Source organism: Antrostomus carolinensis, unplaced genomic scaffold (assembly GCF_000700745.2).
Source record: "Antrostomus carolinensis isolate BGI_N321 unplaced genomic scaffold, ASM70074v2 scaffold4410, whole genome shotgun sequence".
NCBI lineage: Eukaryota > Metazoa > Chordata > Aves > Caprimulgiformes > Caprimulgidae > Antrostomus > Antrostomus carolinensis.
The window spans coordinates 29430-52891 of NW_010287578.1; the positions used below are offsets into that span (position 1 = coordinate 29430).

The 23462-nt window shown below is 37.8% G+C and overlaps 1 protein-coding gene across 1 annotated transcript in view; it reads right to left on the minus strand.

Moving 5' to 3' along the window:
* LOC104521355 (semaphorin-3A) overlaps positions 1–23462 on the minus strand; it is a gene marked incomplete at its 5' end in the record, with an annotated part of 55314 nt that overhangs the window by 26805 nt on the left and 5047 nt on the right. The window contains one exon of the mRNA XM_010163329.1: positions 20815–20934. Within this exon, the coding sequence (XP_010161631.2) occupies positions 20815–20934 (120 nt within the window). The remainder of the gene's footprint in view (positions 1–20814; positions 20935–23462) is intronic.

Genomic DNA, 23462 nt, shown 5'->3' on the forward strand with positions numbered 1-23462 from the left:
ATCCTGCTGCTCAACCTCTTTTTCAGGTTATTTATGAACATGTTGAACAACGCAGGCCACAGATCAGATCTCTGTGGAACTGTGTCTGTTACCTATTGTTTCTTAAAATAAATCTTTTTAGACATCTGAAAACATCAAAAATCTGTAAGAGTTTAAGCTTTCCACCCCAAACCTCAGGAACTTAAGCTACTAAATTAACTTCCTTTCTTTCTAGCATGCATTTAATAGTCTTTAGGTTACACTGACACAAGGTCCAAGATAATAATATCTAGACTATATTGTACCATGGCAAATATCTGTTATTTTATATACAATCTACTAGGGCTTTGAATGCAACTCATATCACAAGCAACACAAGGCCACAGCTTGATTTCTGCATCACAGCCTGTGGAAGGATAAATCAGAGAAAGAGGATACCCATTAGTAGACACTGTTCTGGCCTAATGGCTCTGAAGAACTTCTTGTCTGAATACACTGTTTTTACAGTCTTAAGGTCTTAATGAAAAGGGTAAAAAAAATTAAAATAAATCATTCAAGCAAAACCTAAATACATTCCCAAATGGTTGAATGATTTGTTTCTAGTGCAATGGGTTTTGCAAGTCACAAGATATCAAATTCTAAAATAAATCACTATATTATCAAGCATCAAAAATCTAACTTTACATTGGCCTGTGAAGACACTGTGAGGAATTCCATTTGAGTCCATAATATTGCTGATACAGTACGGGTTATAGAAACTTGCCCTTGGTTAGCATATTATTATTCTTTTCTTTCCCTCTGATAATTTTGCAAGTGAACCTAGAAACAGTAAGAGAGGCTAGTATTAAAGTAAGACAGATAGAAAAATAATTTTCAGTTAGTGATTAATAATCCTAACTACATCACTGAAAATAAAGTGGTCACACAGCCTCATTTTAGAAAACATCCATTGTACATCACATAACTTTTTTTGTTGAATAACACTGGTGTTTCTTACTGAGCAAATCTCAGGCTGTTTCACCATCTGGTTAAATTGACATAGTTTAGCCAATTAAAGAGTGGTTCTTCATGTTATATAGTCAATAAAAGAGTGGCTCTTCATGTTATCGGGCCCTTGCTCTTGTTACCTGATGGTGGTTGGTTTTTTTCCCTCTTTCATATAACAGATCTACGTCTATGCAACGAAGCAAATAAAGAACAGGCTACACGTGTTCTGTTGCATATATAGAAATAGATTCATTTCTGTTCAGAATTAATATAATGATCATAAAAGCATCATCATGGTTGTATGTGTGGAAAGAAGGAGAGAAATGTGGCTGATAATTTTATAGGTTATAAAGCTAAGAAGTGGGTGGTGTGAACTAGTGATCTGTAGTGTTTTCTTTATTGTTTCATTAGTGGTGGAGCTGTTTGACTTGCCTGAGGCTTGATGCACACTTGCATTTAACTCCAGGGCTTCAGACCATGCTTACAACTAACTGTTTAGGGTCATGATGAATCAATCAGCCAGATGGCCGGCAGTCACGCAACATAGCCCTCTCCATGGACTACATAACATTTTTTTATTGCTCTTCATTGAAGAAGGGAAGGGAGATGTTGTCCACAGATAAGGGACTTCTTGACTCTCCTAATTGCTCACCCATGCAGCAGAAGAAAGAATGTAATCCACGAATGTATATGCTCAAGTATTGAGACTACCCTGCCTTACCCTGCAAAATTAAACAGATTTGGTATCAAGGGGTCCCCATGGGAAGTTCAAAATAATTCAGTTAGGGTTGACCTATTTCATACATTTAACACAGCCACAAAAGAAGTGCTGGAATTAACTTCAATCAAGTTTTACTGAATGGAAAATGGGACTTTGATCCAAAACCACTGACGACAATTGTAAAAGTCAGTGCACTGCAGCTCTTGTGGATAGATAGGATGAATTCAAATTTCTGTGTATGAATTATCAAGTATTTCGTGACCCTAAAACTGTCTCCAATCCACGAAGCACTCAGAAATGCTGTTACAACAGCTCAACACTTTCTTGTTAAACAGCAGTCTGCCATTGGCTAAAAGTCCAGAAAGCATGTTTTGGGAAAAATTAATTTAAGAAAAAAAATGATGGCAAATGTTTTGAATGATTCATTGCTTTAAGAAAAAACCCCAAGCAGACAATGTGGAAGAGTGCTTTAAAAAACAGCATACATCAAACAAACATATCTGAAACATGTTTAAGCATGATCAAAGGAGAAACAAAGCCACAGCATAAACATGATCAAAATAAAATTACAGCTGAAAACACTTCTCTGATCTCGCAGCCAATGTGAACAAGCTAAAAATAAAACCTTAGATTTTTATTTAAAACAATCAGCCTTGAGAAGCATATTATTAAAGCACACACCTTTTTCAGCCTCCTTTTTCCAGTTGTCTTGGCTGTGGAACTATTTCTCAGCTCCCACATGACTCCTTTTTTGCACCACTTTTTGTGCCCTCCTGCAATGACTAGGCTCTGCAGACATTTCACTGGCAGCAGCCCATTAAACTGTCCTTCATAAGAAATCTGTCTCTTTATGAAAATGCCACCTTGGTCCAGCTGCCTCTACGATTTATATGCCATTGTTTGTTTAGTTAAGTAATGGAAACATGTTTTGCTTGTCTCAGCACTTCAGGTTGAGAAAAAGCTGAGGAAAATCGATCTGCATCGGTTCTTTTACAAATGTTACTCTTTAGCAGTAAACAACTGCACACCCCTCAATAGCACAAAACTATAAAACTCACAAATTGGATTTCTAACTGAATTGTATTAGCATCTTAATGAAGATCTATAAACTTGAAGGCAGAGAAATTACCTTTAGCTGTCAAGACTGAGTAAGCTGAAGGAACAGAAGCTGGGGTCATCTCTTCATTACCTGACAGGAGCCAAAGGGCAGTTCTCTCAGGAAATGTTTTGTAAAGAGTTTGAACTGGATGACACTATTATTGTATATTTACGGTCAAAATGACTAATTTATCAGTCCACAGCAAGAAAATTCTAGGAAACTAGGGAAATTTTATGCTTAGTAAAACTGCAATTGCTGTAATTTAATGAAAAGTACCGGAGGATGACTTGGGCCCTGAGGAGAGGAATGAGACTAGGGAAGCTGGAATTAAAAATTTAACAACAACAAAAATAGACAGCTACTTAGGACTTCATAAATACATACAGTGCCGATCCACTGAGACTCAGCAAAGAGAGCCAAGTACTGTCCTCAGAAAATACGAACTTGCAACCAGAGTGAGCTCTGCTACCCACAGAGCGGAGGACTTGCAGCACCAGTCACAAATGTGCTCAGCAGAGCTGTCTGCCACGGGTGCACTGGGCAAGGTCACCAGAGGACAAAGCTTTTAATATATGGTGATGAGAGAGCTAAGTTGGTTTGTGGTTTTGCACACTCAAATGTAGTTTACAAAACAGGAAAGCTTTTAGTGGTGTTCTTCCAAAGTCCCTTAATCTTAATTCTTCAACTTTCACATCCTTCTTGTTGCTGATGACTCAAACAAACACAGCGGAGCACTCAGGAATTCACCATTTACAGTGAAGCTCCTCAGCAACACGGAGGGCATCAGACCACATCCTCAAGATGGGAATGCTCTTTGCACAAGGGATAACTTGTGGCTACTATGGACCTAACGTGAGGGTTTTGTGGTAACTTACTATCAGATGCTGACACGGAAGGTAGCATTAAGGACCACAGAGGACATATGTGATTTAAAGACACTGTTTTCAAAGCCATGGGTAGGTGGAGGTGGATGTGTGGCATGTAGGCTATGCATGATTGAGACGTTAGCAGCTATCACAGGCTTAGAAGCACTATGGTCACTCATTGATGTTGCAATGGAAATTATCATCAGAAAGAGTTTTAAAGACTGATGATATTTATCAAGCAGTTTGTCTTTGAGTCAAGCCAGACTGATGCTCAAGAAAGATGATCTTAAAATAGTGTGCTAACTATGATAGTTAGTTTCACCTTCTTAGAAGTCATATCTCATCTTTTTAAAATTTTTCAAAGACTAGTAAAAGCAAATTATAATTTTCAGATTATAATATGGGCCAACAAGTTTTAATTTTATTCAAGACTCTTTTCAATATTAAGAAAAAAAAATCTTCCTCTCCAGAATCGAGATGTTCTGATTCAGTGGTGACTTGTGTGAATTTTTTTGTGACATACAGAGACTACAGATTTTCAAGGATGAAACATATTAAAAATAATATTAACCATCATTCTTCCATCATTTCAATACATGGATGCAACAGCAACATAACAAGCCAAATGACACACATAAAAAAAAAAAAAAAAAAAAAAGATGCACAACTCACACAAAAAAAATGCACAATGCTTTTATACATGTAAATTCCTCCACATTTCAGTGCTACTTTTACACATACAGCAACAGGAATCTAGTTGGGCGTAAATGACCTACTGAGTACCAGCCAAGGCTTAAATCTCCAGGCAGAGCCACTACCCTGAGATCTCTTTCTCCTCTGCCTCAGAGGCATAATTCAGTATGAATATTTCTTGGGAGCAATATTTTAGCTCTTGCAGGAAGGAGAAGGAAGAAAATGTTGATCTCTGATGCAATTATCAGTTTCGGAAGCCTTTGTTCTAAAGAGACAACAATAGTTTTGATTCCCTGTAATGACTAATTATATGGTGAAGAAAAGTGAATACAAGAGTTCAGTAAAATTATAGCTTAATTCTCAACGTAAATTAGATTTCTCACAAAACAATGCTTATGATCTACCCACCCTATTTAATTTAAAAGAGGTGATTATTATTTCTTTACCAAAATTAACACCTCTTTTCCATTGCTGACTATGTTTTAAGGTGTTGTATATCTATCAACACAATTAATTTTAAACTGATTTACTGGTGCCTCAGAGAGAATAATTGGGCAAGTGAGAAAATAGTGTCCTTCAGAGAACAGAAAGTAAGGCTTGAAGCATATTGTCTCCATTTAGGAATACTTTAGTCTCAATTTTCTGTATTTCTTAATCTCTCTGCAGAAAAAGCTAACATGAGTTCCAGCTAAGAGCATGGTTTTTTTTTTCCTTTCTCAGTCATTTATCTGAAGTTTTTGACATTGATGCTTGGAAATAAAAACACTGGAAAGCCTGTGCCTTAACTGTGTAACCTACATCTTTAGAGCTCTGGATGAGTGAAAAAAAAATAAATCTCACAGTCTTTATGTTAAAAAGTGACATATTAGTGGAGGAAGTGGAGCAGAGAAGCACTGAAAACAAAAGAGGTTTCTGATATGGGGTATTACACACTTTTGGCAATCAGAACCGTGCCATGGGCCTGTCTTTTGTAAGTTTTGAAGATTCACAGGTGGAACACAAGTCCCTGGAGATGCCCAAGCAGTTTATGGTAGATGACCTAAAACTCAGAGACCAAACCTGTTCCTCTCCACTAAAGTAATTTTCTCAGGTCTTCCAGAATGCTGAGATGTGTGATTATGTCTTGCTAGAATATTGTTCCTCTTTGCAACTTGTAAATTAGAGGGTACAAGGAAGTGTCCTGAAGGCAGAGCGAGCATGCTGGAGCAAACCATCAGCCAAGCTCCTGACACAGCATGTTGCAGGAGACAAGTCCCTGGCTCAGTGTGAGGAATAGCTGGGGATTAACAAGGCAAACACATTTCACTGAAAGGAAAGTGGGCCAGCCTTCAGTAGCATGATTGGCAAAAGCACAGAACCTTATACTGAATAATGGCTTGACAAGTATTTCTTCAGCCTCCATATATTTCCTGACACCTAAACTCTTAATATTTCTCTGTTAGCTCCATGCAGTGCACAACCCTGTCTCCAGAAGAACCATTTGTTCACACTTATATTACTTTTTTCTGCCTACACTGTGAACAAATATGGCCTTTGTGTCAAAAATAATCTATTTTCAAAATAGGAACAAAACTTCCAAATTTTGTACTGCCAGGTTCAATTTGAAGTGTGTGGAAGGGGTTGTGTAGCTGTAAAAACATCTCCTCCCAGACGTCATGTCAAAAAACTGGACAAGACTCTGCCACATCATCTCAATTCTCAGTGAGGGATGATCATTCATCGGGAAACTATCATCAGCTGGAGCCAGCTCCCAAGAAGTTATCCAGCAGACAACACTCCTGTTGCAATTTCCTAACCTATTCAATCTCCTGTAATTTAATTTCTTTGTTAAATCCTTTAGATTTGCCCACAAAACTGAGGTCATTTTGTCAAACTATGAAAAAGGTTTTGTTGTTATAATTAACTTCTACAGCTAGTGTAAAGCAGCTTGACACAAAATCCATTAAAGTAAGATTAATGAGGGATGGCAGCAAGGACTGAAAAAAGGGCTGGGTGAATGACTGGTTTTAACTGATCTGTCAGTGTAGCACAGCAATATAAAATGCAGTAAGGCATCTGCAAGCGGAAGCAAAACCCCTCAGCGCAACCTGAGGTATTCAGCATGATAGCATCAGTTATGACAACCTCTTTCAGTAGTCATGTGAGGATAATATGCGATTCCAACTTAATTTAGCTTCAGTCAACATAAGGTATTAACAGGATTTGATTAACAGGATTTGTACCCAACTGAAATAATGTACTAGTTTATTGATGATGTGAAACTTAGTTCTGCTCAGGGAAGAAAAAAAAAAAAAAAGATAAAAGTATTTGATATTACAGGTGTGATGAAAACCATGCAGTTCATTCAGATAGAAAAGTCTTGCAACATTACCTTTTGCACTTCTCTGTCAGAAAATTGTTCTCCTCAAACTCAATTTAATTGGTATGTACTTTTATTCTGTACATGCAAGCCTTCCTTTTTTTTTTTTTTTTTTTTTTTATTCACTAACAGCATTTCAGTAATATTTGATCCAATTACTGTGACTTTTAAAAATGAAAACCTTCTTGGAGTAACACTATATCGGACTCAAAATTTTACAGTTTTTTAAAAGCAGTGAGGGAAGAGTTTGCAGCACACTTGTTTGTTACACCTAAACAGCAGGGAGAGGAGTTGGCAGAAAGTTTAGCAAAAATAATGAAACGATAAATGGGAAACTATGGAATATATATATTTTTTAAATGCTTTCTACTGACAGGTCTGGTAAAAAGAAACAAACAAACAAACAAAAGCCTAAAGCTGAAAGTATGTCAAATATGGAGCTGAAGTGAGTATTAATAATGACAGCCTATTTACACAATCTTGTGAAAAGAGATGATGACTCACTAGCCCATGTAAAATATCTCATAGGAAGGTTTTGCACCTTTTCCTCTCATGGAGCTTCTTCTGCCTTTAGTGGAAGTTCCTTTACAGAAACAGGAGAATAGGAAACAGAGACCGAAGGGTGAGTGAGTGAAGAGAGCTGTGCCCTGTGACTATCACATTTTACAGTGTGTCAAATTTTATCATAAAGATCAGGAAATATGATTAATCTCACTGACATCAGTGGAACACTTTTCACTATTTATAAGGATATTGAATTTTGCTCAAATGGCAGTAAAAGAATCAAAAAACACCAATCCTCAGATATATGGCCATATTCACAGATAATTTATTATCACTGAATGGTTTCAAGTATTTCATAAGAGCTGTGGGGTGAATGGGAAAAATATGTAATCTAGTCTTTAAAATAACTTTTCTTCTGTTTTTCTGAATAATCATCTGTAAAAAAAGCTCTGTCCCTGAAAGGTTATCTGGTTTCTTCTTACACCAACTTGTCTAATAAAATCTTCCTACAAATCCTGCTGCACTTGCTGCACAGAAAACTTTACAAATCATATACATATGTTAAAATCATTCTTTTCCATAATCCAGGAATCTAACAAAAAGACAGGCCAGCCTATCACTTTAAAAGGTAAATCTCAAAGGGAACTATTTTGTCTTCATTTACTTTGTATGCTTGTGGCAGCCCTAAGTGCTCAGGAACATCTAATTCTGATGGATGTTGTACAAGAGATAGTAGTCTCAAAGATTTACACTTTAACCCTTGCCTTTGAAAGAGGTACTTTTCCCTGATAACACTAAAAGGCGTCTTACCTTCTGAACATGTGAAACATGCAGACTACAGCCACCAGTGATAGGGATCTGAGCATAGAGGGGAAAAGAGCTAAAAAAAGGCATATCAGCTAGCAGTTCCATTTCAGTGGTTTACTCTCAACAGCTGTTTGGATATGGAGACATTCAAACAGAACTGCTGCTTTTGAGAGTGAAACTGAGATTCTTAAAAGCAATGTTACTCCATTTCAATAATATAGTGATTTATCTGTACACTATCACATCATCTGAGGCATTCACTGCTTCTGACTATCAACTATTAGCTGGTGAATACCTGTATACTTTGACATATCTTAAATGTTAACATAAAATTTACTATGTCTTTTTTACTGTATGGTATGCAAAAACACCTATCTACACATTTAGAAAATCAAATCTAACAGCCAGATATTCAACAAGGATAGACTGATATCAGTCCATGGAATATCCAAGGAATGGGATAATTTAGAGACCACTTTGAAACCTAAAAGCTAGGTCTTGAAGCCTGAGATAAGTAGTACAGGGTGCTCTAAAGATCAAGGGGAAAAAGAAGTACCACTTTGGCAAAGCACCAAAATGGGAAGTTCAGGATCTATTGCACTGTCAAAACTTAAAGGCATCAAATGAGGAACCATCTGTCAAGCTTTTTTTTGTGTGTGTCTGTGATCTCTCCATCATATCCGATAAAAGCAATTCTGCGAATAATGTACTTGGAGCTTCTTTGTTTATTTTCCCTGTTATTTAGTCAAATATGGTACCTTTACAAGTGAAAAATAAGTATCCATTTGTCTCTCCCATTTGTCCTTTTCTCTTCCTGTTCTCTCTTCCTTACAACATGGCCATGAATAAGGTCTTACTGGCTAAATGATGCTGGTGGTGGACATCTGTTTCACCCTTTTGTTTTGCAGGTGTTGCCTGGTGGGACCTGGGGAGGAACCCAGTGAAGTGGCTCAAATGGGACTGGAAGAGTATATATCCTGGAAATACTGGGTTTGCAGAAGTAAATGAAGAAAAAAATCACTAAAAACTTTTGTATTAATTAAAAACCTGCACAGAGTAAAAACTATTCTGCTGGGAAATCTCATGACATATTAAATATATATTTTTGTAATTCAGTGTTTTTCTACATAAATATTAAGATGTCCTACAGCTACAGCACAAAAGGTCCTCAAGGTGTAGGATTTGTTATAGTATTTCAGAAATAATGAAACTGTAAAACCTACAAGGAGTTAACAAGTCTGCATTTAACTACAACAGATGCTCTATCTACATTTCTTGATCTTACACGTTCTTTGTGCCTATCTAATCACAAAGTATTACCTTAGGCTCAGTCCTGCTCTAATAAAGTCAACAGCCATAACTCTGCTAAATACAGAAGTCAAAATATATGCTTGAGAATGAAGCTTAATATTAGCCTTGCAATTCTTTGCTAGTGAGACTTTTGAATTGTGCTCTTTAACTACTTTTAAATACATTGATGTTTCCACTTTGTTGTAAAAATAGGTTTTTAACACAAGATAGTATTTAACAATCTAGTACCAGCCATCAGTTTGATATCAGCCGTGACATTATTTAATTTTCAGAATCACAGAGGTTAAAGCTCACTGAACTATAAACAGTTGGAAACATGGAGTGTAATCCCAAGGCACAGCTCTGCACAAGCTGTAATTTAAATCATATTGCATGCTAAGCTGAAAAGGCAGTGCAGGTCCCAGGGGGCATGAATAAATCTGCAGTCACTGATTTGCCACACACATTTGTGTTGGGATTCTGTAACTGTGCAAATGTGATGTCTTCCTTTAGTGCAGAGGACCTGTCATCTACTGAGATTTGTAATTAAATAACATAAAGAACAAAAGCAATTATTTAGCCTTACAAGCATTCAGTCTGGAATTTACATGATTTCATGAACAAAGAGAAAGGGAAGTCATGGAGACAGAGAGAAAGGTAGCCTTTGAGACTGACGCCTAATTCAACTGTGTCTAGTGCTAGCTGAGACTTTAATGTATGGACCAGGTATCCACATACCTGGCTTACCTTGAACTAATAACTCCATCATCGCAAACTTCACTCTGAAGTGAATGTTTCTCCATCTGAGGAGCCAATTATGTTTCCAGCTGGCTACATGCCACATCAGGTGCCGGCTTTGAGCAATCAGTTGTGTTAATTGCAAGCAACACTGAATGCCTTTTGGGACAAGCAATTCACGGTTCAGGAATGTTAGTGTAAAGGAGGTTAGGTTCAGCCCCATTACCAAGAACAAATCACAAAGTTCGCATGGGTTGCACACCAACAGTTGTAATTTTATGGAACAGGGGAAAGAAGCAGGAACAGACTAAGGGGCTGTAACCTCACCTCATTAACTCCAAGTGCTGAGCATCTCAGTTACTGGAAGGAGTGGTGGTTGTGTGGTGGTGGAGCCCTTCATATTTTAAGCTCAGCTGCTCTGTCCTCCCATTCCCCTGGTTCTGACAGCTATACTGATCCAGGCCAAAAGGGCCAAGACACTGGCTCAAGAGAAAACTATATCAGCTGCTCATGAATGTGGTCTCCTCCACATTTGTTGGCAGTTTCCCTCTTTCTATTTGTCATACTGGGAAAATGATAATTTAAAAATGCATAGGGGTTGTTTGATGTAAAGGCAATATTATAAAGTCATAAATAACAATGAATGCCATAAATGGATGCTGAAGGGCAGATTTGTATAAAAAAACCCCAGCCATTGAAGAAATAAAGCATATTAATGAAACGAGCTGAGCACTGCAATGCATAGAAATTAGTAGATCTTTCTTGGCTGCACTGGTGATATTCCCATTTATTATCAGTTAAAGATCTGACCTGTGGTGTTTTTTAGTATCTAACTTTTGTCTCACTACCTGAATAACAAGTTTTAGCTAGTCTATCTGTTTTCAAGGGTTGATTTCTAACATGCTCGCCCCTGAGTCGTGGCACCAGCACTATTTAAAAGAAGAAACCTGTCCAAATGTTGGATGCAATGAATGGGAGGCTTGGATTGAATTATTAGAGATAAAGGGATTTAGTGTATGGTGGAGAGTGGGAGGAACTGGTACAAACCTCAAAGTCTGCAGGTGCTTAGAAACAGCATGCAGGCTCAGGAAGTGTCTCCAATACCCTTTAGAGGCTCAGTCCCTGGTGTCTGTACAAAGGAAACTTCTTAAAACAAAGCCATCTTATTTCTCCCTTTAACACAGACTAAAACATTGCCAAACACTTTTTGCGTCTGAAGCTGTGAATTTCATTAAATTCAATGCAACTTGCTCAGCACTCTCTATTTCTGTGTGTCTGAAACCTCTAATTCTCCCCCCACCGCCCTGCAGCCAGCGTGCTCTAGTCACATCACACTTAACCTTTGCCTTGGCTCCTCAAAAAAGAATTTGTTTCACTCTATTCACGGCTTCAACAGTTTGGCAAACTGCACTTGAGTGCCGCGCTGGGCCTTTATATTGAACACACTAATCTGATTGTTTTTCCACTCTACAAACTTTGGGTCAACAATCAAGCTGCTGCCAGAAACTAATTAATTTGCAAACAGGCCCCATTTTCACAGGGGGAGAGCTTTTGAAACCTATGTCAGCAGAGCTGGTCACACCATGGTGACATGCATTGTCATGGCATCCACTTTTCTGGGTAATTCTCCTCACTAATTTTTCACCACACACATGAACTCAAATTACCCAGTCAACAGTAAATCTCTATTGAATGCCCACCAAACTCTGAACGTGGTGGCCTGAGAAGAGGAAATTGGTATTGACAGGGTCAACACTCATTAAATTGATGGCTAGAGCAGAAGAGACAAAAAACCTAAGAACATTAAAAAAGATTCAGATGTATGTCATATCCCAATGAAGAAGGTTGTAACAGACCCATTCCAGCTTTGTTTAAATCAATTAGTATTCTGCTGTGTGATTCTTTACAAGCAGATTTCAGCTTAACTTTTCTTGAAAAACTGGTTAGTTACTTTTGTGAACAAGAAAGGAGGCACAATTTAGGAGCTAAAAGTCACTGTTTTCCAAGCATCAGAGCTGTGATGAGCCCTCATAGATGATGGGAAATCTGCTTGAAATTGCAAGGCCTATAACACATAGGCTTTTTCTTTGGCATCCTGCCACCTAATCTGAACTTTCCTTTTCCTTAAGCCGATTTAGATCTTTGTAAAAATAATAATGACAAAGAAACCCATGTTGTGTATTTTAAAGTGGGGCTTACATCAAAAGCAAAGCAAAGTGCAGTCTTAGAACCTGAACACTACACCTGTCCTGGACAAATTACTTTTTTTTTTGTCCCTATTGAAATTAATCTATAGGGCAAAAGAGGAGAGGCTTCCTATGAACTGATACATGTGGATAATATGTTTATATTTATACATATATGTATAGATAGATAATGTCCTTTTAATGATATATTAACTGAAAGTAGTGCACAAAGCTTTACAGTAGAGACTATCGCCCCAGCTACCACTGCTTGAGTTATATACTGAGTTTGCCATCTTCCTTATGCGAACAGACGACTTCATAAAGTTGTTACTTACCAACTGTACAAGTTATCTACTGAAATAACTTACGAATAAACAACCCTTCTTAGTTTAAATTAAAAAAAAAAAAAAAAAAGGTTACTAGAGAACACAGAATATGACTGGGACTACTGGTAATCAGACGATTGCTGGTGTTTCTTATTCAGTATGAGAAGGGTACAGAGCTGGAGACATCCAGGATCAAGAGTATGACTCCTGGAATGTACTCATGCAGCTGGGTTTTTACTCATCTCTGGTGGCAGATAAGACTCAGATTTGTTAAGCTAAAGCTATGTCTATAAAAAGCAACTCACCCGAGTCATCAAATTTGATTCTGAACACCCAAGTGAGATCACCCAACTTGCCCTGTACAAGCAGGTACACTGATTTATCCACATCTAGCATCTAGCCAGAGTTCGTTCTGGCTCATTCATCCAATCTCCTTCCCAGAAAGGGCGGAGCATAAGTGATGGGAAGGCTACACTCTCAGGTCTCACCCCAACATGAGGCTCACCAGAATTTACTGGGCTGTTGACCTGTTATCATATTCATCACTGACAAAAATCCCGTAAAATTTAGCAATTCTAAGGCACATTTCCAATAGAGCAATTCACTGTACATTAGTAAGTGAAGATCCCCAAGCTGGAAATCACTTCCAAGTCTCTGTTTAGAGAAAGACTATGAACTGATCTGTTTGGGACTGGGGTCATATCCCACTGTGCTTGTTTTGAGAGCTATGAACTTCTTTCCTAAAACTGTACTATGTGCAGCAGACAAACTTGTATGGTTTTCAGTGGAAACAGTGCACAAAGCACTCTGAGCTCCCCCATTATTTTTATTTTTATTATATGCTCTATAAAGAGAGGCACAGTATGAATTGTAGCAAAGCATGGCTTCCAATCTACACTCCCAGCTATTATTTTTTGGTGTGGATAATAAGGTTGACCAAGCTAAAACCCATAAATGAGCCCACGGTTAACCATGTAATATACACATATTCTAAGTCAGGATTTTCTGGACTAATCTGCATCCTAATGTCCTCAAGCATATTGTGGCTATAGCTCAAACCAATATGTTTATTGATGTGAAGTCTTTTTGTCCCAGGTCATATTCTCTAGAGTGTCAAGAAGTCTTCAAAATGTGCTGTCAAACCAGGGAAATGTCCTTTTCTGCTTCATCTTTCCTACCTGTTTTTTCCACACCAGCCTCAAAACATCCTTTGGCTACTTTTACTAGTGTTTCATATCTAAATACAAGAAAATCTCATCCACAGCCCTGAAATGTAATGAAGAAAAAAGAGCTAATCCTAGATTATGGGGGTGGGGTGGAGGGAGAGAGAGAAGATCTGTTTCCTAGGAGGATTTAAAATAATTTCATCCAAGCCACTTAATTTTTCTGGTTGTCTTTATCCACCATCTTAATGATCTTCCTCGCATCACTAGTGATAGAACAAGAGACAATGGCTTTAAGTTGCACGAAGGGAGGTACAGAATGGATGTCAGGAAAAATTTCTTCACTGAAAGGGTTATCAGGCATTGGAATGGGCTGCCTAGGGAGGTGGTTGAGTCACCATCCCTGGGGGTGTTTAAAAGATGAGTAGATGGGTGCTCAGAGATATGGTTTAGTAGTGGACAGGTACAGTTGGACTCAATGATTTCAAAGGTCTTTTCCAACCAGGCGATTCTATGATTCTAACTGCTACTTGGTCTTTGATTTCTGAATCAAATTCTCCTCTTACTTTGTATAAAGATAGAGGGAGCAGTTATGAGACAGAATGAGTCAACTGGTTCAAATACATGAGCATCTCCTGATCAAGTATTCAGCTGGATGTAGGGATTCCTGAGTTGCAACCATTTCAGTTTAATGACAGTAAAAACATGGAAAGAAGGGTTTATTTTATGATTTCAGAAATTCTACATTTCTTCCAAGAGAAAAAGAAGGGGTTGTAATAGAAATGTATAGAGAAAAGACTTGTTAGATTGCAATGAGGAAAAACAATTTAAAATTCATATTCAGTCTCTCAAATTTGTATCTATACACTCAAGGGAGAAAAAAAACTCTGTAAATTGAGTTTGTATGCCATTCTGTTCACATTATTATGCCACCGTCACCATAGTTTCTGAGTACTTCCTAGCACTGTGTTAGGTGACATTTGTCACACATGGAATTTATCACTGTGAAATTATTTATTACTATTCTTAGCAATGAGGATAATGGGAATGGGGGTGGGAGAGTGTATTGGGTGAGAAATGAGACTTGTATATACAGACATGTTTTGTTCCTGCAAGGGTCGGAGTTTTTCATGCCTGTACAAGCAGCGGTGGGAAAGCGTGGGACTTGGTCCACACTACAGCCTGCATGATAGGAGGTATCAGCTGATTAATTTTGTTCAAAAATAGAAATGCATATTTTAAATGCAAGAGATCCTTGCTGGGGGGTGGGGAGGGAAATACAAAAGGATGACAACAAAAAAGCCACACACAAAAAATGCTCTAACTGTTTTCACTGGTAAGGTTGTTTACAGACGCCCTTGTCAGCTTATGGGAATGCAGATGTGGGAGAACTTCTTATAAGGTCTCACTGCAGCCCCTTGCAATGTCAGGCAAGCGTGCTATATGACAACACATAAAATGTTATCTAAGTTCCTCTTAAAACCATCTAGGCTGCTGTGCTGACTAATTTTATTGGGTAGCTTTATCTAATTTCATTGCCCTTATGATTTAAGACATCTAATGTGAAGACTAAATATATTCATATGCAGTTCATGCTCTGCTTTTTCTTTTTTTTTATTTGGGGTGGGGGGGGGGGGGGGGGAATGGGTGGGGGGTTTTTTGTGGTTTTTTTCAATGACCTTTACTTAAATAACTCTTTTCTTGCTGGAGATTTATTGCATTTGTAGCTTCCATTACCTCTTTTCTCCAAGAATGCTGCAGATGTACTTCATGGAATAACCTGCAGTACCAGGATGGCTGGGTCCTGTCTATGCTGGCAAGTCAGCCATTTTCCACATCTGCTTACCTTTGGTGGCATGTATTTTAGTGCCTTCTGTACATCTGGATTGCGAATGTGTACAAGGTGAGCTGGAAAGTGGGAAACTAGGCAGGCATGTAGGGACAAGGGAGTGGCACATAAGAGAAGGATGTCAGTAGGTATACATAGGTGGGAAAAGGGTTCGGTGTGCGTGACCAGAGGCAAATTATAGATTCAAGGATGCAGCAAATGTACACAACCAAGTCTCAGTAAAAACAGTTGCAAGAGAACAAATATTCATTTTGAAATACCTTGACACATTTAAAATATTTTATTAGAGAGGTAAAAATCCTATAAACTAGTTGCAAACTTGTCTTTCTCTGCTATACATTCCTCTACTGTGCCAAACATATATATTCAAAATTATGTGTTTATGTTCCCAGTGCTGGGACATCCTACAAACTGCCATAAGTGGAAACAACATAAAGTGATGGCTAAAATTCTGTATTAATGCCCAGAGAGTATCAAGTCCATGTTTCCTGCCTTGGAGCCTGTAAAATTTAAGAGGGCACTTTCTTTTTTATTGAACAGTCACTCAGCTTCTATAATTCTCAGCTGTTTATGTAACTGTAAAGTAAAGATTACCAAGGACAATAACCTCAGGGGACTAAGCACAGCTACTACCCCACTTTAAAAATTAAGCCATGGGACATATGCTAAATAATATCATAGAGCTGGTTTAAACCCATAAAAAACAAAGAAATTCCAAGCCAAGGCTGGAAATCCAGACTGACAGTCTCTCTTAACACCAGGTCTTGAGGGTGAGCGAGGCCAGTATTCCCTCACTTTTCTGGGGTGCAAACCAGATTCATACTACTATCTAATGTATTTGATGATTTAATTTCCTTTCCTATCTTCTGCAGCCCAACACTGTTTTGCTTTTAAAATAAATGTTTATGGTTACTCATTTTACAAAATGTTAACAATTTAAGACCAGATCTCCTGTGCTGAAGTTAGGGAAGATGAGATAGGCTCCAAGCCTTCCTTACACTCCCCTAACCTTCAGCTTGAAAACTGCCTTCAGTACACTGCTTTTGCATTGCTTAGCATTTGCCTTGGTACACTGTGCTGCCATTTCTGCCTTCTTGCCTCCAGCCATGCCCTCAGCCTTTGCATGAACACTGCCGCGGATGCTGTACAGCAAACACTGTGTGTAGTTCACCAGGGAACTCCCTGGTACCAGGGGAAGCTGCTTCAACCTGCTCGGGCCTCCTACTCACCTTTTTTTATTGCTGAAGTAGTTCATAGAAGCACGATCTGATCTACACTTTCTTGAAATAACACTAGCTTCTGATGGCTCTGAACTGTAAAAGGCAATGGCACACTTAAAGGAAAACATGGGTTTTGCCTATAGGCAAGGCTCTGTAAGATATACGTGTAGCCTCAAAGCCACTGCTATTTATAGTAAAGCTGGGCAGGAGATGTTTTTTCAGATTCAAGATTTTTTTTTTTCTGAGAGTTCAAAACTGTTCTTGACCCTCACTGGGTTCAACTAAGACTGTCAAAGCTTTTTTGCGCAGAGAAACTCCATGACTTACCAGAGGAGCCAATAATGTCCAGGGTGAGCACGCACATGGCTTGTAACAAAGTACAGGATTCAGTCTGGGGCACTGAACTGCAGCTTTTTCATATTCAAGATGACTTCCCTGAACACCAACTTATTTTACTGTGTTTTTGCAAATGCCTCCATGTCACATCTCGCCAACTCTGTATCAATAATTAAACATACACTGCTACAGTGACTGATGTATGGTTCCCTACTTTCTAGATGAATGCCCCAACTACATGGCTATAGAATCAGTCTCCCTTGCTTTATTTGGCTTGGTGACTGTTTAATTATTTATACAAAATGAAATGTCTTTAGAAGCCTGTGAGTATTCAATATCTTTAAGACAAAAAGTATTTTAAGAGCTGCTGGTCGGCAACTTCCCTTGGGCCGAGCATAGTTCAAAGCTCTCTTCCCTCTCTTTCATAAGATAACTTCTTATGAAAGGTGGAGCATCTCCATAAAGTGACTGTGTGATCTTTGTAGGAATTATAGAATCATAGAATACCATGTTGGAAGGGGCCTCAAAGAACATTTAGTCCCACCTTTCTTGGTAAAAGCATGGTCTAGACAAGACAGCCCAGCACCCTGTCCAGCTGAATCTTAAAAGTGTCCAGTGTTGGAGAATCCACCACTTCCCTGGGGAGATGATTCCAATGGCTGATAGTTCTCATTTTGAAAAAGGAACTCTGTATTCATACTTTAATAAAAAAAAACCTTAATCTCTCTGTGCAATGTTGTCCTACTTTTACGTCAGTTCAGGATGAGATTTAAATTCTAAGAAAGGTTTGCAAGCTCTTAATGTCTTCTGCTCTCCATTTTTGGTACCAAACAGCTCTGTTTTCTGCACCCTGTCAGCTCTGACCTTAGCCTTGGTATGGCAAAAGAAGTTTCAAGCTCCTGCTCTGAACAAAGTAAACATTAGCAAGGACTTATGACTGGATGTCTCATCATGTAACTATTAAACTCCACGAGGATGAGGATTTCTCTTTGTAAATTTGATCAGAACTGCTATTCTTATCCAGATTTTAGTATATGTCCATTAGAATAGTGGTTTTTAACCTGAGGCTAAGCACACTGTAAAAAGCAACTAGAAAAGCAAACCCTCGACCACATAGCAATCCGTGTCTTTACTAAAAAATGTATAAAGCTCTGCAAACCTAAGGTTTAAAACTAGTTCATGCAGATCTTAAAGAAAGTAGAGTACAACTCATCCTTCAATAAGAGCTAATATCATTAAAAGTATATCCATTTTAAATGAGTGCAAACACATTTTCTTTTATAATTATATATAAAAGAGACAAATGACAAAAGAAAAAAAAAAAATCAAAGGATGAAAAAAGATTAAAAAAATCAAAGGATGGTATGCCTGCAGAGTTTCAAAGCCAAACAATTATCATTTTTGGATTTCCCTGTTAGATGCTGAAATTAGGAGTACTGTGTGGAAAGGCTGCCAAGTCCTTATCACTGGGAAATTAGCAGTAAAGTCTTATAGCCTTTAATAGGAACATTATAGTGTAGATTTTAAGCCAACTTTTCCATATTAGGAATGTAAACTTACTAAGTTGCAATGGAGAGAGAGATTTCAAAAATGTACTTCAGGATCATTCTCTATTGCATTTTAGACAGTTATGAGAGTAATTTCTAAAGGCCTCAGTTTTATTCTTACCTTTTCTTAAATTAGCTTGAAACTTTTCATACAGGAATACTGTGTAAGCACTACACTTAGAGTTGAAAATCATCTCCACCCTGTGCTATGATAAATGCTGTCTTTCTACTTTTATGCTCATTATGGACGATACTTTAATTCTAGAGAGCTTAAGGTTTGTCAGCTCTTTATGTGCAACTGTCTTCTCCTCTCCATCTTGAGCACAAAGCAGTTGTGGTTTCTGCACCCTGTCAGATGTAACCTTAGTGCTAATTTGGGAAAAGCAGTTCTCACATTTAGTGCTGAAAGACTGATAACTGAATCCACAAAGAAATGACACATTTTCAGCGATGAAGTACAGGGGCTGTGGACAATGGCTGTGCTTTCCCACTGCATAAATCCTCCTGACTCAGCTGTCATTGTGCAAATCTACTGCACAAAAGCAGATTTTGCTTGCATGATTGGACTTTATGTCATCATGAATATCATAACAAAAGTGGGTGTTATGTTATCTTTAACATATTATTACTCTGCCAGGTACCAAGATAGATGGCTATGTCTGTAGCCCTTCTACTTTACTGTCTCCTGAAGTCCAGAAATCTTATCTATTATTATAATAAAAAAAACCAATGAACAATATTTCTGGGTTACTGGGCAAGCATGGACTGTAGAACTGAAATGTGATAGACCTGAATCTGTCCTCACAGTAGTCCACATGAACTGTGACAAAACTAAATTTAACAGGACAGAGATCAGATTCATACAACTCATCATATATACTTTTTTCAGATACAAATATCCAATGCATATATTATATAGAGAGTTGTTTATCCAAGCTGAAATAGCATTTTTTGGTTTTGATTTGGGTTGGTTTTGTTTCAGGTTGGTTTTATTATGGATTGCATATACAGCTAATACGATAACAGGTATGATAGAAGTTCCTGACTGTAGCTAGTAAGAAACTGTGTTGTTAAAACATAGTTTGCTCTTACACATTAAAAATTTGCATGAACAGTTTGCACTAAATTGCAAAACCACATAAGAAAACCTGGACCTCAGCACAGACATAAATAATGTGGCTAGGACTGAAAAATGTCTAAGAACAAAATACTTCATGAATTCAGAAACAGAAGTGCAGATGCAAGCAGTGTGAACAGTAAAAGTGGCTAGTCAACTCTTCAAAAATTAAAATATAAATTAACTCAGAGTAACTACAGTTAGCATTACTGGCTCACTTAAATAAAATGTCAGCTTTTTCAAATGATTAATTCTCATTTCCAAAATGCTCATATCCTTGTATAGCTAAAGCCAAGTGTAATTCCATTTAAGTTATTGGAATTCTTACTTCAGTAGAACTTGAGTAGAGTACTCAGATACATTTTACAGTATTTTGGCACATGAAGACAAAACCAGATTTTCTTTGAAATTGTCCCTCTCTCCCCAGACACACAAACAACTAACTACAGGCCTGATTAGTAATATCTATACAACAATGTAAGCTATTGTGCCTTGTTAAACTATTGAATATTTTGAAACCCAAGTTTGGAATACCCAGGACTCCTTTCACTTTTTCCAAACTATCGACAATTCTGGCCTGCTCAGAAAGCTCTGCTGATTCACTTTCTGCTGGACTTTGGTGGCCACTGTCAGATTCCTTTCAATCCAACTAAAAATTAGAGCATGTACTAGGCACAGTCCTGCCCAAGGCTCTGTAGCTACTTTGTGTTGACGTGTGGCTGATGCCTCCACAAACCTTGAGCTTCTATCCAACTTGCAACCTACAGCACTCTGCTCCTGTGGCACGACTGCATTAGCCATAGAATCTGTATCTGTTTTAAATTTAATCACACTCTACAAAACTCAATGTAATTAAACCAAAAATGCTCCTTTATAAATCACGTCAGATTAGTTTAACTGGTTTAAGAGAAAATTCTGCTTCAAATAAAAGAGGGGTGTATATGTCACAGATGTTGCTGGAACGAAGCTGTGTGCTAGTCTTTAACGGCTAGATGAATGTAACTGGGTAAATGTACATTTTACATACCATTTAGCCACCGGGAGTCATGCTGCTCTGTTCTGATTGGGTGATGATGCCCCAGAGTTCGGAAAATGGCAAAGTCCCTGCCCATGAAGTCTGCCGCTGTGCCAGAGTACAGTTCTCCATCTGTGGGAGGAAATAATTGTAAGCAACATCTCTCAATTTTCCAGTCATGGTAAGTCAGAGAAAGCTGTCAGTCCTATGTTTATATTACGCTAATAGGGATAATGAGAAAATTACAAAGCAATAAGCCATATGCAACATACTGTCATTGAAAATATATAATTAGACCCACTTTCTCACTGCAGAGCTTAACTGTAACCTCTCTCAAATGAGCTGTATCTCCTGACTGCTAGTGCAGCCACTTTTCAAAAATATGTTTGGGTTTTTCAGCTGGAACAGTGACAGATTGTACACCTAACCCTGGTAGGCAGTAGTATGCAGCCCAAAACCACCTACCTGTGAATTTACTATGTTTTGAACAGGAGTTTGGACTGAAGACCTCCAAAGGCTCCTCCCAACCTATTGGGGTTTTGGGACTCAGTGTTGGAAACTGAAGAGTCCAGTTCATTCACTCTCGGTTCAGAAAGTCATTAAGTCCCTTGAATTTTTCATATAGAAACTGTCTTTTGGTTTTGTTTTGCTTTTTTTTTCCTCCTCCTCCTCCTTTTTTTTCTAAGCAAGTAAATTCTCTGAAAACAGTATCTTCTACAAGAAAGACAGAGCATGCCTTTCTCCTGCTGCCACCTTTGTAACTGTGATACTGGCAAAGGGCAACAGCTAAGGGAGAGAATAAATGAGATCATTCCCTGTTACCTTGACCTGATGCATATCACAGTGAACAAGTGAATTAAAAGTTGAACTGTGATACTTCAGCCCATAAATGCCACATATATACCCTAGCTTGAGAAGAAACTCATAATATTAGAGTCCCAGTGTGCCTCTCCTCAGTCAGCTAGAAGTATCGTGGAAGAGACAGAAAGAGACAGTCTAAATTCAAAGGACCAGGTCAAGTTAAATACCTGCCAACTGGTAAAGAGACACACAGAAAACAAACAGAGATCAAAGAACAACACGTATCTTTCTGGCATTAATGCAGAGCTTGTCCATGAAATTATTCTGAAATCAAATTTGCTAAAAATGCATTTTTAAGGACTTGTTCCCTTTTATACCCATATATGAAATGAGATACTCTACCCTATACTTTTAATATGGAATTAAAAAGTATTATTCTTTCCAACTGCTATTTCCAGGCTACCCATTTTAAATGGGTCTTCTATGAAAAAGACAGTTTGAAACAAAATAACTCCTTCTTTAAGCTAAGGTTATAAATTTTTCATGGTCGTGATAAACTCTACCATATCCTCATTTTAAAACACCCTTTCGGAACAAGTTCATAATTTTCATGGCAATTTTAGATATTTCCATGGTGGGACAACCATGTCCAAGCATGGCTACTGGATATCACTGCCATCTTTTCCCGAGAACACTGACACCATTAAATTACCAATTGAACCTACGGTGGCTCTGTACCATATGGTAGTCATGAAAGTCAGGAAGGGTGAAAACATGATAGCGGAAAGGCGTGGAATTGAATGAATTCACAGCAGAGATTAGACGCAAATAGACCAGTCATGCCCAGCAGGAGGTGTAATCAGAAGTGAAACAGAACAGCATATCATTAATTAACAATTTATCATCCCTCTATGTCATTTTGAACTTTTTTTAAAGGGGAGACAATCACTTAATTATAGTGATTATTATGTACAGGGCATGCAGCTGAGATTTTAAACAACACAAAATCTTTTTGCTTGTGAAACAGGCTTTGATGCTGTGCTTAACCTTTCTTTAACCTTATCTTCATTTTCTTGTCTTTCAGTCCCTAGTGAGTTCTGATAAATCAATATAAATTAAAGGGGGGAAAGAAAAAAAAAAAAAGCAAGCCCTATTTTGCTTCCTAGTTATCTAAAGGTCAGTCAAGAAAGAAATAATAAAAAAATAATTTATATTTAATACTATATTATTAAAATGAAAACAAATACAGCTCAAAAACTCATTAAAATTATATACTTCCAATATTTAGATTTCTAAGGGGTTTTGGTACCTAAGCTTCTAACTCAATATATAGACACCACTGGAAGTAACGTATCTTCCAGGTCTGACTTAATTCAACTCAAGATTATTTCATGCTACTAGGCTTTTGTGGCTGGTACTTTTTTGTCAGGGGTGATATGTAAAAGTTTTGCCAAAAATGGGTTTCAGCCTGTTCCAAAGTAGAGAGAGTCTATACAAAACTAGCTGACCTTTCTTTGCTTTCTACTACATCCCCTCCAAGTTTCAGTATACCTAGACCAGTGCCCGCAGTTTGAACTGAATTGCTGTAGTCACGCAAATTTTTGGCTTCTCCCAGATAGAAATACCAAAGAATACAATTTATTTATGTAAGGCTTTAGATGATAATTTTTGCTAAATTCAGGATGACCCTCGAGTCACATCCCAGATGTGCACAACCTTTGGGTTATTACTATTCAAAAGCTATATGATGATTTTGCCTCCTGTCTAGATAGAAGTACATTCATCTTCATTTGCCTATGTACACCTTCTTTTGGACTGAAATTTACTATTGCTGGTACTCTTTTATGTCATGGATAGTC